This window comes from Bemisia tabaci, chromosome 1 (assembly GCF_918797505.1).
Source record: "Bemisia tabaci chromosome 1, PGI_BMITA_v3".
Taxonomy (NCBI): domain Eukaryota; kingdom Metazoa; phylum Arthropoda; class Insecta; order Hemiptera; family Aleyrodidae; genus Bemisia; species Bemisia tabaci.
Genome location: NC_092793.1, coordinates 37,562,103 through 37,578,642, shown reverse-complemented (window position 1 = coordinate 37,578,642; position 16,540 = coordinate 37,562,103). Strand labels below are relative to the sequence as shown.

Below are 16,540 nucleotides of genomic sequence, written 5' to 3'. Positions count from 1 at the left end.
ATCGCCAGGAAAAACTCGGAGCAGATTCAACGAAAAATTAATAGCAAAACAGTCGGATAGAGAACTACTTACACAATCTTAGCAGCATTGGACGTCTCATACGCCCTTTTACCGAAAAATGCGTCAATTATGTGCAGTGAAAATATTTTTTAACGCAGAAAATTTCGCAATGCAGAGTCATGCCGTCACCTTCGTTGATCACATGATGAATAAACTTGTCTATTGACTATGCCTGCCGTTTTGTTCTTTGTAAAAAACATTTCTGATGGAAAATTCTCGGAACATTTTTAGAGCAGTGCAATGCATATGCATCTCACAAGCCTCTTTAATTAGTGGAATTTGCGGAGCTTCTGCACTGGAAAAAAAAAATTATCATGTAAGAAGAAATATTCTTGAATTTCCCGGGTGATATCACGAGAAGAGGAATAGTCGTGTCGCCGTGGGTTATGAACGACATAGGGCAAAACGATTGAAAACCAAATGAATAAATCAATAGCAATGATGTCCCTGAACCTATCCATGCTAAAAATATGATAAATTATTATTATATTTAATAATATGAGACTTTAAAGGCCGAAAATGTCCGGTCGGTTACGCCTCGCCAACCCCGATTTTGAAGCAAAAGAGCAATTTGCGGTAACAAATCAGTACTGATCATGAACTCTTGGACAATATTTGCTGAAAAGAGACTCTGTTCAAGAAAATTGCAAGTTTGAACTGAAATGTTTATTATTGAGCGAGAAAAGTCATTAGAAATAAGAGGTGTCGCCACATTGGCGACAAATTTTTGCAGTTGTATTAAGTGCACTGTTTATCTCGCCAGATGGAGTCAGGAGTTTCAAAACTGCCATCAAATTGTTCGCTGAAGTCTTCTCGACTAAACCATTACTGATAAGTCAGTTTTTTTTATAATGAAAATTTTAATTATTATGAAAACCAGTGATTTTTAGGTGTGTAGCAGTAATTCCTCACTATGCAAAAACCTCAATTTAATATTATTAAACTAAAAGGAAGTCTCCAACGTTTAGAAAACTTTTAAGGCAGCGTTAATTCCACCTCATAACTCAGGAATTGCCAAGTTTCATCTTTTGTATCATCTTTTATCTCACATTTCCAAGTGTCGGTTACGCTGTGTCTGTTACGCAACCGACATAATTTGGCAGGGCCGCCATGTTTGCGTGGACCTCCAGCAGTCCCGCGGGAAGCGCTGATACCTGATTCAATGGTTTATCAATCACTTTAACTTTGCACTGAATCAAAATAAAACGTGCAAAAGCTGGAAAAAGGAAGTTTAATACCTATAAAATGAGGTAATGAAATCCTGTTAAAATTGGTGCACTTTTATTTATAAGGTATTTCACATTTTAACTATTCCTGTTATCGTGAAATCACCCTCCCGCTAAGAGGAGATTTCTCTTGACTTAAGCTGCAAAATGCGTACTTTGAGAAGAAAGCCGCTCATATCAAGCAGTATCCGCTTTATCCAAGTGATCTTATTCTTGATTCAAGAGCAGTATTCTTGACGAAAAATTTAAGTAATTTTTTTTTTCTTTCTTTCTTTCAAATATTTCCTTTCTTTCACTTATAGCTCTGCGCAGAACCTATCACCTTGCTTGAAAGGATAAGCAATGAATAGGTGGTGAAGAAGAGTAAAAAAAAAGTCTCTGCATTTGCGAGGATGAATATGCACTTTGTGTCTCACCTGAACCAATAAGAGAGATATTAAAACCCCATTAAAGAGGAATAGAAATTTACATGAAAAATAAAAATGTTCCCCAAAAAAGTTCATCATTCAACTTCGCCGTTTAAGAGACTGGACATTATTAATATTCAATGAATGAAGGCAGAAACCTATAAATACTGAAATTTCAAATGAAAATGATGTTTTAAAGCAAGGTTGATCAATTTTTTCGCGGTGTTTGGAAACATTGCAATGAATCAAATCAGGCACGAACATCCCTTGGACACTGATAAATTAGGAGGCAATACGCCGCTTGCATCAATATCATCGATGTTCGTTATTTGAAATCCATTTCGGAAGAGACAGGGTATGACTTGACTCTGACCTGAAAAAATCATTCCAAGTGGATCGAATAATCACGGTTTTTCTTGAACTAGTCAATGGTGCATTTAAAAATGCGCTCATCATGTGATAACTCTGCAAAGGGCTTGTTTTGAGGAGGAAGACGATGTCTTCCGGAAAACAAAAAGAGTGGACCGCGAGGTCACCTCCATTCATTTCAGAGGGTTGAAGAGACAATTCAGACGGGAGAAAGGAGGAAGGATGGCCGCAGTGCCCAAGGCCACTTGCTGAAGAGCCTCATGCCGACCGCGGGAGGGCTCAGAAGGCAGCGGCTAAAGATTTTGAGGACGGGCTAGATTTTTCACATTTCACGCGGGGTTTGGGAATATGCGGCCCGGAGATGGGCACGTGGAGACAGGAGGTTGTCATTTTGCTCAATTTGCTGCGCGCGGGAACTCATAACCGGCTGCGCCATGCCCCCCTCCCCCCCTCCCAATGAGTCAAAAGTATACTTTTCTTACTCTAAAGAAGCCTCTAGATGCATTCCTAACAGAAAATTCGGTTATTCTACATTTGGGTCCATTCTATAGCCAAGAAACTATTTCCGTAGATTTGCCCGTTTTTTCCCCCATGTAACCAATGTAATTTTTTAGGAGCCCGGAGCTATCGCAACCCATCAACTTTTTCAAACTCTGAAAAAACATTTATTCTTGGAATTACTGGAGGCCACTTTTCCGAACAACTCTTTTTGCGATTTCAAAAAAAGTGCGGGATCGTTCGACCCTAAGGATCTCCCTTTTATCTTCCTAGGGGCGCTCGGAGAGGCTTCGGGATTATGAAATTCCGATTCCCTCGGGTTGATTCCCGATTTGTACTCGCCGTTTCCGACTTTGTCGGATGTGAAACAATCAAGACAACAGCCCGATATGGGTGGTTTGGGACAGCCTGCAGATATCGGGAAATCAGAATGATTTTTATTTATGACAGATCATAATTCTTTTTAGTCACAAACCCTTCATTTTGGAGCAATTTTTCCCGTCTAATGCCTTTGATTGCTTGTTCAGTTTTAGATGATTCTGATTCTGATACTGATAAAAAAGAACATAAAGAATAAGTTTCATTCTGCTCTTATGAAGTTTTATACATTCTTCTTATTGAAAAGTCCCTTTTGCAGTTTTCAAGAGCTCATAAGTGTCTTCTATAGCATAATTTTTAAATTATTAGTTGGAGTGAAGGAAGTTCTTGAAGGAGAATTATTTTTGAACATTTTGATGGTAAATTAATTGTTATTACTACAATTAGTAGCAATTGCCTCTTAAGATGCAATGTTCAGGACAGGACTTTTTAGTGAAAAAGATTTTCCCAACTTCGAAAAATTGAAAAAAAATATTGTCCATCCCGTTTTTTACCTTTATACACTCATCTGGAGGGAAATACGTGGGTTTGCGCTTGTTTGGAAAGAGGGCAATTTGTTTTAATGCCAATCCTGCAAGCCGATTATGAACGATCGAATTCTGATCGATTTTAGGAGTTTCTGACAGATTTTAAGGCCCATCGATTTCCGATCGATTTCCAAAAAAAAAAAATGGCTTCCAAGTGGAAGCGCCGTTTTTTGGACAACAGATCCAATAAATAAGAAAAGAATCAAGAAAATTAAGAAAGAATTACAATGAAAAGTGTACAAATGATGATTTGTAGTCCGTCAAATTAAATATTCGCGGTAATATTCAAAATATTTGAAAGCGCGCGCGATGAACGGTTGATTCGGAAAGGTTTGTTTATGTACTGCTTATCTCTGCATTCTCTCTAAGTCTCTTGGTGAATGAGTGTTTTCTTGTCAGTTATTTTACTTTTTGAAGATATTATCGAACTAATTAGATCATTACAATACTTCCATTATAAGGCAGTCAATTTGGATCACATTCTATCATTTGGAGAAATGGTTAGCAAACCGCAAAGTGGTGTGTGTGACGGATCTACGTGATGTTGGTTCGCTCTCTGAATACCGATCAAAGCTATTCAATGGTGATACACGAGGTCCTTATTCACATTTAGTCATTAATATTTCATCCGTAATTTGTAGTGTAATCCCTCGCAAGTGCGTGCTCTAATTTTCGAAAACTAGTTCGTGCCGGATACTGAGTGATCATCATAGACATCGCCGCTTATGATAACCTTCTTCGGGTAGCTTCCAAATCATTTATCATCTGTGATTTCATTAGTAATTATATCTCACATCCTCAGGTACCATGTGTCAAAGATTTTATAATATCACTTCTCCATTTAAGGAATTCACTTCCAAAATCCTCTGGTTGCGCATAACATCACAACTGTAATTCATCGGATCATTGGTTGCGATTAGGTTAGCGTAGCTAACCAGTACTAGCGTATTGGTCCAACAGTGCAAAAACACATGTAGTATTAAAATACCATAAACTATTTGAGAAGAAAGTTTTACCATTCCTTACTGATTAAATGAATCGTCATTGATTTTCATCTTTGTCCCTAAGAGTTTCCATGATGGGCCCGAGTGATGATTGACAATGAACCCATAGGAGAGCCTTATAGAGAAATATCTACATGACTGCATGCCTAACCAGAGGTTTATTTATCTTGATATGCTGCCCATTTATGGATTGATTTATCAAGCAATAATAACTGTGCAATCATGAGGGGGCTCTGAGAGTCCTGATAGTTACTAAAGTCCAGGATAATCAGCTTTTAACAAGCTCAACTAGTCCAATCTCACAGCAGCAAGCGGTCAGTTTATCATCAGTTGTTCTCAGTTATGTGTTCAACTCAAAATGTTTTAAAACACTTGCTAGCCAGAGCAACAAGTCACCATGGACTTCACCAATTCTAAATAGCTGTGTCACTCAGAATTATGGCTTCCGCTTGTTCTATCGTACATTTTAAGGATTTGCGGAGACTATAACTTGATTGTAAACAGCCATTAATTCCACCAAGTTTCATCAACTCCCTTTTCATCACTTGAATCTACTAGAATGTCGCAAAGAGCAACAAAATTTTCTGTAAGTACCTATCTAGCTGTAGTTTTATACGTTTCATACAATTTTTATTTTGAACCTTGGACATCTCCATAACCATCCATGCACAGTGAACTCAATTTTCAAATGATACATCTCATTTCAGCACTGTTTGCTAGGTTTAACAATTCTGTCTTCAAGAGATCTCATATTTTAAATCTTAATAGTGGTGTCAAAATAATCTTTACTCTTACATTCAGTTTTATGCTGCATGCAATTTTTTCTTTGTATACCTGCACTTTCATCCCAATTAAAATATCTAAGTCGGTGTTTCAGTTACAAATTTTCATGCGCCTTTTCCTGTTTCTTTGTGTAAAGTTCTTATTCTCTCAGATTCATTTCCCTAGATACCGCAGTCTTGCTGGGTATGTATTTTTACATGTTAGAGCTGAGGCGGTTGAAATCAAGAACATTTCCCATCATATTTTTCCCCTCTTAAAAGCAAATCATAAAAAATCTCCGTGTTGCTTTCTACTCAACAGCCCATTGTTTCAGTAGAGCCAGCCTCAATGAAGCTAAAATCCTTCTCATATTATACTCTTCGGGTTCTTCTTTCCCCTATAATATTTGTGCAAACTTCCTTCATAGTCTTGCGAAAAAATAAGTGGCAAATTAATTAATTCTTAAGTGTAAGTAGTTGAAATCAGAATTTAAAATTCTTTATTGGATAGTGAGCAGGCCAAAGTTCAAACTGCTGTCATGGAGAAATCTTCTCTGTTCTTATGGGGCTCATAGACAATTTATCGTTAGATGGAAGTATATGTTGTTTTAAAATTATTTCTTAACTTATTTAACTTCATTCACAATTTTACATATTTTGTATGCTCCATTTTAGAAATTTTTAAATTTTATCACGGCAATTTAATTATGAATTTTAAATTTTATCACGGTAATATCCTCAATATTCTTCTCTCCTCAATTCGTATTCGCTCCTCTATCTCTTCATTTACAACATCTTCGTAGTTCTCAATGACTAGCACGAGATTCGCCATCTTTAAAACTATCCCGTGAAGCGTGACCCAAATCGATGGAAAACTCGGTTTTTCACGAAATCGATGGAAATCCAAATCGATGGGTCCGGACCCATCGATTTGGATTTCCATCGATTCCGGGATTCTCATCGATTTAGGGCCGTATTTCTGCATTTTTGCATCGATTTGTGTCCTATCGATTTGAACGGCCCATAAGCGCAATGCTTTTCTAAATCGATAGCATCCCCAAATCGATCATAATTTCTGTCAGAAATCGATCGTTCATAATCAGCCTGCAGTGGCAAAGTTCTCAATTTATTTATTTATTTATTTATTTTTTGAATATTTATTATAGTCTTTGGAAGTACAAATTTAGCACTTTTAGCTTAAGGATATAAAACATATATATCTTAGAGATAGCTAACTACTAATGATAAATGAGGGAAAGGTGAAGAAGATGAGAACATGAGAAGAACTTAATGTAATATTAAAAATATAGCTAACTATCTACAAAGACAATTGTCTAATTACTTAAAATTAGACAAATACTTAAGATCAGACATGATTAGTACTGTACATACAAAAGAAAAGTTAAATTAAACTGTGTACTTACAGAAAATGTCTTAATTCGCTCGTGAGAGTTACTATTCCTTATTGTGATGGATGACTAAATTAGTCATCGAAAAAATCAGAGATCAGGTCAAAAGGCTTGCGCCTTTTGAGCCTGCGAAGTATGTTTGAGTTATCGAGGAGGGAAATGGCCTCGACATTAGGATGAAAACCCAAGCGGCGTTCGTAATTTTCCGTCAGTTCCCGAGTGTGATTCTTCACTGACACAATGCCTAAGTCCTTGTGGATATCAGACTTTCTGATATACCACTCGGCATTAACCATATGTCTCAGAGTCACATTCTGGAACGTCTGGATCCGTCTGATGTTACTGTCTGCAGCACATCCCCAGAACATGCAGGCATAACTCCAGACGGGCCTTAAGATACATTTATACAAAAGAATTTTGTTATCAACTGACAGTTTGGAATTCCGTCCCAGCAACCAGTGCATCTTCTTGGGTTTAGCTTTAAGTTGTTTGAGTTTAGAGTTTATGTTCTGAATTTAAGTGTTTCAATTTTTCTACACCTTTCTCATTGACTTATCTGATGACATTTCAGGTATCACATCCATCAATACAATACCGAAGACTTCCTGTTTCTTGTGTTACCGTATCATGAAACCAAAACTTTTGCCGATGTCCTTCAAGCTCTACCAGTTGAAAAGGAGACAAGTGCATTTCATTGGCTTTTTCCTTTGAAAAAGAAAAATTTACCGCTCTCCAAATCCGCAATTTACAATCGTTGTGCCACTGATCTTGGGTTCCTGGAGATGATTTGTAACAACACAAGAAAAGCCATGAAAGTGAGTGCTATTGAATTTCAGATTTTATCCAATCGCCAAGGGAAAAATCCTCTGAAAAAGACAGTCTCTTAACCTGGAATGAGAAACTAAAACACCTGCTAATTAAATCCTTCAGTTTTCAGTAGCTTCTTAATCACACAGGACCTTTCAGTATACATACAATTGATTTATCCGTTTTTTAGTAAGTCTTTTAGAAATAAAGGTTCTCTGCCAAGTATGTCAGTCTACAAGGTGAGGGAAAAGTCCTTGACCTCTTCTAACTTTTTACTTAATTGAGTTAAAGCATTGAAACTTGGAGATGTTTGTAGGTCGATGGGAGCTACTTTTTGGCCCTCTTTAAATTTTAAGATGAGGTCCTCATGAAGGGGGGGGGGGGAGGACCCCAGCGTTTTCCTCTCAAATAGAAAGACCCTTACCTAGTAATACTTTGTCTGAAAGAATATAAAGGAAGAAAAATTTTCATGCAAACCTGAAGTCATTGTCTCAAACTGTTTCAAAATGGCGGTCGGTTATAATTCAAAATGGCCGAAATTGGCAGCTTGGTTTTTTGCCGATGGATTTGCTTGATATTCGGTATCAGGCAAATTTTGAAAAAAACTGAGGTTGCCAATTTTCCTCCGTTTTTAACCTTAACTGGCGCACAGTTCGTTTTAAAAGTTTAAATTTCTCTGAAAACCTCCCGCCATTTTTTTTATGAAAGTGGCAAGGTAGGTAGGTCTGTAGATTGAAAAAGTGAAAACCTTAATAGCGTAAGTAGGGCCGTTTTTTTTTAATTTTAGAATTCTTCGATTTTTAAGGGTAAAATGGTAGCAGAGGCCAATGTGTGATCCATGAAACCCCTTAACCCCCTGGTCAAATTGAGTTCAAATTTTAGGTATATTAGTCCTTGATTTGTGAAAGAGCGTCCTCAGAAGTTTTAATGGGGGAAGGAACAGCGCAGGAAGGAATCCCGTTTCAAATCGTTTCTTAACTTTCGACGCTTTTTCTCCTTGTTCCGATCATCAGAAAATTTTTAAAGAAATACCTTAACAATCAGCACACCACCAACTTCTAAAAACTGAAATAAAAAAAATGCACGCAATAACCTCATTCGGCATATAATTGGTAGTTTTGACACCCGAGTTTGTTGGTCGCCTATAAGATTCTTTAATGGTTTTTTGAGTCTATTGTACCATCTGAATAGGCCAGAGACCATCCGAACTCAAACACTGAACAATTTCGCCTTATGGGGAATGGGGAGGGGGGGGTGTTTACGCCACCGATTTCAGCGTCGGGGGGGGGGGGGGGTGGCAAAAAGTGCGCGACCGATGTCGGGCAGCGAAACTGGCTTCGCCAGTTGCATCACACCGATGGTTTCGTCATGTTTTGAAGCCTTTTTTTCCCAATGAGGCCGACTGCATTTCGAAAGGTCGACTGAGATGGAGCACGGAATATGTTGAAAGAGGAAGGAGACCTCTCAATCCGCACCCTCTGTCGCAATAGGATCTCTCACGTCAGGTCAGTGTGGCACTGACAGTATAGTGGCACTTTTTACGACCAGCATCACTCATACATAATTCCAAGGGTCATTAATAGCTGACACGCATTTCCGACTGAGCCTAATATTTCTTTAAGCGACAGCTAATGGTGCAGATGATTCCCACAACTGAGAGTGTATGACGTCGATTGATTTCAGAAATTATCTTGTAGGTGACTTTTTATATTAAATCGTGAATTATTATCGAGCATTAAACACTTTTGCAGAATGTCAAGAAAGGCAAGAAAGAAATCAAAGCTTTCGCAGAAAGGCAACCTATGCAATGCAATAAGTTCTGAAGGTTTTTGACCAGTTCTGGGTTTTTCATTCTTTTTACTGGAGCTCCATTAGTAATGGATAAAATCCTGGAAGCTCTCAGTGCAGTTAGTGAGGCGAGCTCCCTGAGATTTTCTTACGTAATCAGAAATTCTAAGAAAAAACAAGGTCATATATTTCTTCTTTTTACTATTTTTTTTTCCTTTTTAAAAGCAAATAACCCCTCCCCTCACCGAAATTCTGAAATGCATCAGGAATCAGGATATGCTGAAAATTGAATAATGCGTTAAATGGTATTAAGTCTTAATCGTACTAGCGACGATAAAAAGTGCCACTATACTAGTGTCAGTGCTACACTGACCTATGCTGAGGATCCTATTGCGACGAAGGGTGCGGATTGAGAGGCCTCCTTTCCCTTACAGTATATTCCGTGCTCCATCTCAGTCGACCTTTCGAAATGCAGTCGGCCTCATTGGGATAAAAAAGTCTCCAAAACATGACGAAACCATCGGAGTGATGCAACTGGCGAAGCCAGTTTCGCTACCCGACATCGGTCGCGGCCCCCCCCCCCCCCCTCCGAAGTATATTCTGAGCTGCATCTCAGTCGACCTTTCAAGAAGCAGCGGGAGTTATTTGCGTAAAAAGTTCTCCAAAACAAGGTAGAAGCATCGATTTGATCCGACCCGCGCAAGCCAGTTTCGCTGCTCGAGTTCGATTGGCCCCTCCCCTCCTAAGGTATATTTTGAGCTGCATCTTAGTCGACCCTTCAAGATGCAGTCGCAATCATTTGCTCAAAAAATTCTCCAAAACATGGGGAAAGAATCGGTTTAATGCGACTTGCCGACGCTGAAATCGGTGGCGTAAACACACCCCCCCCCCCCCCATTCCCTATAAGGCGAAATTGTTCAGTTTTTGAGTTCGGATGGTCTCTGGCCTATTCAGATAATGCAATAGACTCAAAAAACCATTAAAGAATCTTATAGGCGACCAACAAACCCAGGTGTCAATAGTACCAATTATACGCTGAATTGGCAACTTTGATCCTCAAAATGGGGGGTAAAACTCCAAGATAGGAAGAAACGCCGATTGACACTTTTGATCAGTAGGTTTAGACCTACAACATATCAAACAACCAGCCGATTTAACCAGGCCCACTTTTCCCATCGACTGGTCCGTCGTCCTTTATTACTATTTTGACACTCAATGTTCAAACTGGATCATCCTACAAAGTGTCTCTCTGATTTTTGGTTTTTTTTTTATACATTAAGCTTAAAATATATATTTTTGGGTGACTTTTTTCAATTGATATCGGAGGAAAAAGGGCCTAAATAAATTCAAATAGGTCAAAAATCGGGGAAAAAAGATGATTTTTTACCTATTAATCCTAGTATCTCTAAATTTAAGACTTCAATAATCGACATCTTTTTTCCAGCTCAACCTCACAATGTTTAAAATCAATTTATCAACATTTAAAGATACTTGTCGAATGGTTAAGGACCGTAAAAAAATAGAAATGGGACAGATATGCTAAAAATGACGAAAAAAAGCCGATTTTTCACATGGTAACCGATGTGTTTCACGAAAAGTCACTACTGTCTCCAGTTTTTTCCTCTCTGCTTCAACCTCAAGGTACATACTTTGACCCCCTAAATGTGGAGTAAAACTTCGAGATAGGAAGATACGCAGATTGACACTTTTGATCAGTAGGTTAAGACCTACAACTTATCAAAAAACCAGCTGTTTTAACCAGGCCCACTTTTCCCACAAGACTGGTCCGTCGTCCTTTGAAAAACCCTAAATTACGGCTATTTAAATAATTTTTAGCTCAATTTTGAGGGCATTTATAAAATCTACATGAAAATCTGCTTTAGAAACCCTCTGCTTAAGTATTATGGATTGTTACCAAGTCTTGCTACGGAGGGGGAGGAAAAGAGAGGGAAGTCGAGAAAATGAGACTCGCTTAAAAGGGCTTTTTTGAAAACCGCTAAAATTCATCCAATCTTTGATGGTCGATATCTCGCAAACGGGGCGTCGGATGGGAAATCCCCTCCAAGTAGTTTCTGAGAATGATGTAAGGACCCCATATTCCAATTTTTAGCTAAATCGAAGGGGGTCGGGTACCGGGCCTGGTTGAGTTGATGTGTAAAGACCCAATAACTTGGGTTCCAAAGCCACACACGGGAGCTTTAATCTTGGTTCATGCGGCACCGATGGTCGGTGGCGCGGCCGGCGCCACTGGCGGACGGATGGTGAACGATTTCTAGTGTGGAGAGCTTTCTGACAAACAACTTCGTATATCGTTATTTTCAGCCGTCCCTTAAAAGCGTGCCCCGGTTGCCAAGCGGTTAGAAGATCCGCCCTCAGAACACGCTGAATCGAGATCGATTCTTGCCTATCTTTCAGTTTTTTTTACCTACTGTGATAACCCCGCCTCATATTGTTTCCAGTTTTTTCCCCTCTGCTTCAACCTTAAGGTACATACTTTTGAGTAAGTGACACGCACTAACGTGCATCGATTGGTTATGGATCAAAACGGAAAGGGATAGGCTGGAAACACTCAGAAAACACGGAAACGGATGGCTTTTTATGTGGAGGAGGTTGAAGGTGTCAATCGGCGAGCGATGTCCATGTAAGGATATATGCAGTGTCCCTAAGACTTCGACTTGACTACCTATCCCAACAAAAGTTACAGTAAAATGAGTAAATGAATTAGAATTTTTTTGAGTAAGAAATTGAGGGTTGACCTAAACATTTTTTGCGTGTCGGAACAAAATATCCTTCAGGAAAATAAGCAGAAGCCGTTGGGGGTGCTGTATGGATATTTAGCCTTGGCTTCTAACTTTTTGAAAGGAGTATCAGGCTGCCTTTACCTCCAGTAAAGCCCTCGAAGGATCGATGAAGTGAATCACATGTTTCCATTGTCATTTTAACAAGCGGGGACCCTTATGATGCTAGCATCGGTTTCTTGACATTGATTCATTGATTCAGATGAATTTTCCTAGTTTAATGTGTTTTATCGCTATTTTTAGTTTCCGTTCCATTTCTAAATTCCTCACGTATATTTTACCAGCTTATGCAAAATGCAGAATATAAATTTTTCGTAAAAATACCATTAGCTTGAAGTAGAGGGGAAAAAAATTGGAAACAGTAGTGACTCTTCGTGAGATACATCGGTTACCCAGCAAAAAATCGGCTTTTTCCGCCGTTTTTGAGCATTTTCGGTTGATTTCCCTTTCCTTTCAGATCTGTACACAATCGATGCATGTTAGTAAATGTTACTTACTCAAAAGCATGTACCTTAAGGTTGAAGTAGAGGGGAAAAAACTGGAAACAGTAGTGACTTTTTGTAAGACACATCGGTTACTGTGTGAAAAATCGGCTTTTTCAGTCATTTTTGATCATTTCCGTCCGATTTTTATTTTGTAAGGATGTAAACCAATCGACGAGTATCTTTAAATGTTCATACTTAAATTGATCTTATACATTTTGGGGTTGAACTGAAGTGTTTTACACACACTGTTTGTACACAAATGTCACTAACATTAGTTCATGACAATGCTGCACTCGTGACCATAGTAAAATTTCACTACTTTCTCGTGCCGGAAAGAAAGGAAGTTAACTTCAGAAGTTGCAGAAGACATTTATAACGAAGCGAATCTGACACTACAAGTTCTTTCGTTGCTGAAACTACACAGTCCTGTATTATATCCATGGGTCTGTTATGCAGTTATACAAAAATTTGATGATAGTTTGGCAGAATGGGGAAATTTTTGTCAGGAGAAGGATGTACCAACGAGAAAACAATCGTTCAGTCTCCTTTCGAAGCGCCAGTGTGTGTTTGGGGCACTCAAATAGCAATTGAGAAGGTCAGAAGTACAAAACCCGCTTTCAGACAAATTCAAGGCATCGAACAGAAAATCAACTGGTTATGGATTCTCAGCTGCAAATAACAGTACTAGAACAGCATAAGATCATTTCATCTCTGAGAAAACAAAACTACCAAGCAATTTCAATGGAAAAAATTAAAATAAGTCTTAAAATTTCAAAAGAGGAGCTCTAAAGTTCGGGAAGAAAAATGGTAAAACTAATCGTCCTGTCTTGATCGCCACAGTTATTTTAACGTGCAGTGCAGAAGGAAATCACCCAGAAGGAATAGTAAAATTATTCTTTTAATAATTCTTTTGAGTAGAGATAAAAGTTTTTTGGAATTCGTTGGGAGGAAAAGTAAAGACATTTCAAGAAATATATAAAGATCTAATGTGAAGTTGAAAAACTGGAAGACTTTTAAAGACTGCTAAAATAAAAAGAAAAAAGAAGACATAGAAGAAAAAGACCCAAGGAGAATAAAATGGCGGACAAAATGAATAGTATTCTTGAATTCAAGTTTAATGTTAAAATAATTCCATTACAACAACACAGTACTGTTAAGTGAATCAAAGGAAGAGAAACACACTGCAAGACTTTGGGTTGGCCGGGAAAGATTATTCAAGAAGCATATAGATAATCATCGCCTACCCGGATCAAATGATCAGAGTGCGATTCAATCGTACACTGCATTCCTCCTCAACTTACTGTCGCTTCCCTCAACTTTAAAGGATCTCTCGGTGAGCTGGAGGCAGAGCAACGAAGGTCTAACGAAGAAATCGTGAAGCAGGAAATCTTAGTGGATACTCCAAATATCAGTCAACATTTGGTAATAAATGACAGCGTATGTGTTCGAAATGTGGACAAAGTCGATAATCTTGCGCATGAAGAACTGATCATAAATCAAGTCCATTTGAGCAAAGAACTGACAGGGCTTAACAATCAAAATTACCAACGAATCCCGTAAATGATACTACACCAAAGCTGAGTACCTTGCTGAGTCTTTGTGTGAAGCTACGTAGCGACAATCCAGAATCCCTTTACTTCTGGACCACTCATACTGCACTGACTTAGAACTTTACTCAGGTGAAAATAGTAATGTTATGTTTCAGAATTGAGCAAATTAACTTGGAAAAACTTCGGAGAAGACGACAACAATCATTCTGTCAATGCATACCTAAATCAAACAAATCAAAACGCGATTTAATCATACACTGAACTCTTTTTCTCGTGCATAAAGTTCTTATCAAATGGTTTTTCATAAGGTCAAGGTTTTCAATGAGGCAGTAATTCCTGTAGATAATGAACTTCATACAAAGAAATTGTGCCTAAAGTCCACTTCAAAGTCTCACTTCACGTGAAGTATTGAGAAGGATACTGCAAATTCATCAATTATTATGTCAACAAATGCGTACGACAACTGGAATTTGCCTATCTTTACAATTAATTCCAAAATGATTCCGAAGATCTCATTGCGCAACGGTAGCGCTTTTGAACCCTGATCACATCCATTGGCTTCAAGATCACAGCCAAGTGAAAAATTAAGATGCAATAGTTTAGAACTTAAATAACTATACTTATTGTAAAACTCAGAAATAGCGACACACACAAGGATAGATGGAATTAATCAACTAGCAGTTGTGTAAATCATCACAACAGTATTAGCAAAACCAGAAGATCGAACGATTTGGTTACCTGACCAAGGGACTACAGAAGGATGTTTTGACCTTAATACTTAAAACTTTTAATGTAATTACTGAAATGCATTGTATGTGCTAGACTTATTGAGAAACCCTCAAGGGGGGAGGGGGAGTATGTTGGCTCATCAGCTGTTATATTCCTAAAATAGTATTATTATACTCCTAGTTGAATGTGGAATGGAGTCGATGTCTCTTTCTTTGATTTAGTATTCCACAGGGGCTATTGAAGATTTTTAATTTGAATTTTTGTCCATATTTCATGGCGCTTTTAGTAAAAAGTTATAGGCGATAAAAAGTAAAGTGCAGCCTTAAAAGTGCAACTACTTGCTTTACAAGTGCAATTTTTGTGCCATTTGACAAAAAATTACCAACCAGAAAAATTAGAATCGCGATAATGTCTTAGGGGTTACGTTTGGCGAGGGTCTTCATTTTTCATGACCATGGCTAATTTTTAGGAGTATTTGACACAATGGCACCTGTAGGATTGGAATGCTGTTTCTCACCATACTCAAATTATTTTTAACTCACTTGAAACTTTTAGATAATTAAAAGTATGAAACACCGTATCATGACAATCTTGTTCAGCAAGCCTGAAATTCACTATGTTGCAGGTTTTCGATCAAGATACTCAGCAGCTAACTACCTTACTTGCATTCTACGCAAGTAGTATTGTCGGAACTTTGGAACACTGTAGTGAAATCTCAGAGAAGCATGTTACAGCCATAATTCCATCCCTCATTGATGGTCTTCAGTCTTCCATTTTAGACTATGTCAGTGCATCATATATCATAATTGCAAGACTCATTACAGCATTATCTCTCAGGCAAGACTTACTTGAGGAGTTCATAATCTTAGTATCCAAGGTAAGCACTCAGCAAGGTAAACAAATGAGGTATTTTCAAGATTTTTTCTTGTGGAAGGGGAAGGAGTTGTGGGTTGGCTCAATGACCATGCATGATGGTCTCGGTTTACAGACTACCTTATGAATTTGCAATGGGTGTCCTGCAAAGACATTGAATAGAGTAGACGTGCGCTGTGGAATTGAGCGGTGGCCACTTCTCTTCCATTCGCATGCCGCACCGACCAATGAGTGCGGGAACACCGAAACGGCACCGGTGAGGTAGTGAGCTCCAGCCGTCCCCAGCTCGAGGTAAACGAACAATGCGCTTATACGAGGTTGGTATGGTTCGGCTCCGAAATTTTTAATTATTAATTGATTAGTGCGAATATTTTCGGCTGATGAGTTCTTTAATTATATTCAAATGTTTTTGTGTGAAGATGTGTTTTAGTTTTCATGATTAAACACCACACAACTCTCAATTTATGGTATGCTTACATGAGCAAATTCATGAAGATTGATGAACTGGGCAAGAGACAAGAATGTTTATGTCCCGATGATAATTTTTGAACTTTGACTACATTTAGCCTTAAGGAACTACTATTTTTGGTCCATTTGTTTTATTACTTATCTATACAGGAAACTAATATACGACACAACAACGGATGATGAACTAATGGCACATTTTGTTCTTCCCAAAATGAGCCAGAAATAGCAGTTCTTCATTGAAAGTTGTAGTAAAGTTAGTGTCTTCAATTTCAAAATAGTGTTGTTTCAGTTTGTGATATTTATTTGTGATAAATGTAATATTAAGTAAATGCTTTCAGCATTTTTCTGAAAACATAGTAAAGTGCTGTGTTTTTTTTAATTTTACAGAGGAAAGTAAGAACAT

General features: G+C 38.1%; 1 protein-coding gene across 1 annotated transcript in view; it reads left to right on the top strand.

The window, feature by feature from the left end:
• Positions 1-16,540, top strand: part of l(2)k09022 (HEAT repeat containing 1 homolog l(2)k09022) — a 125,476-nt gene that overhangs the window by 14,515 nt on the left and 94,421 nt on the right. Inside the window, exons 3-4 of the mRNA XM_019058500.2 lie at positions 7,211-7,454; positions 15,422-15,673. Of these exons, the coding sequence (XP_018914045.1) occupies positions 7,211-7,454; positions 15,422-15,673 (496 nt within the window). The remainder of the gene's footprint in view (positions 1-7,210; positions 7,455-15,421; positions 15,674-16,540) is intronic.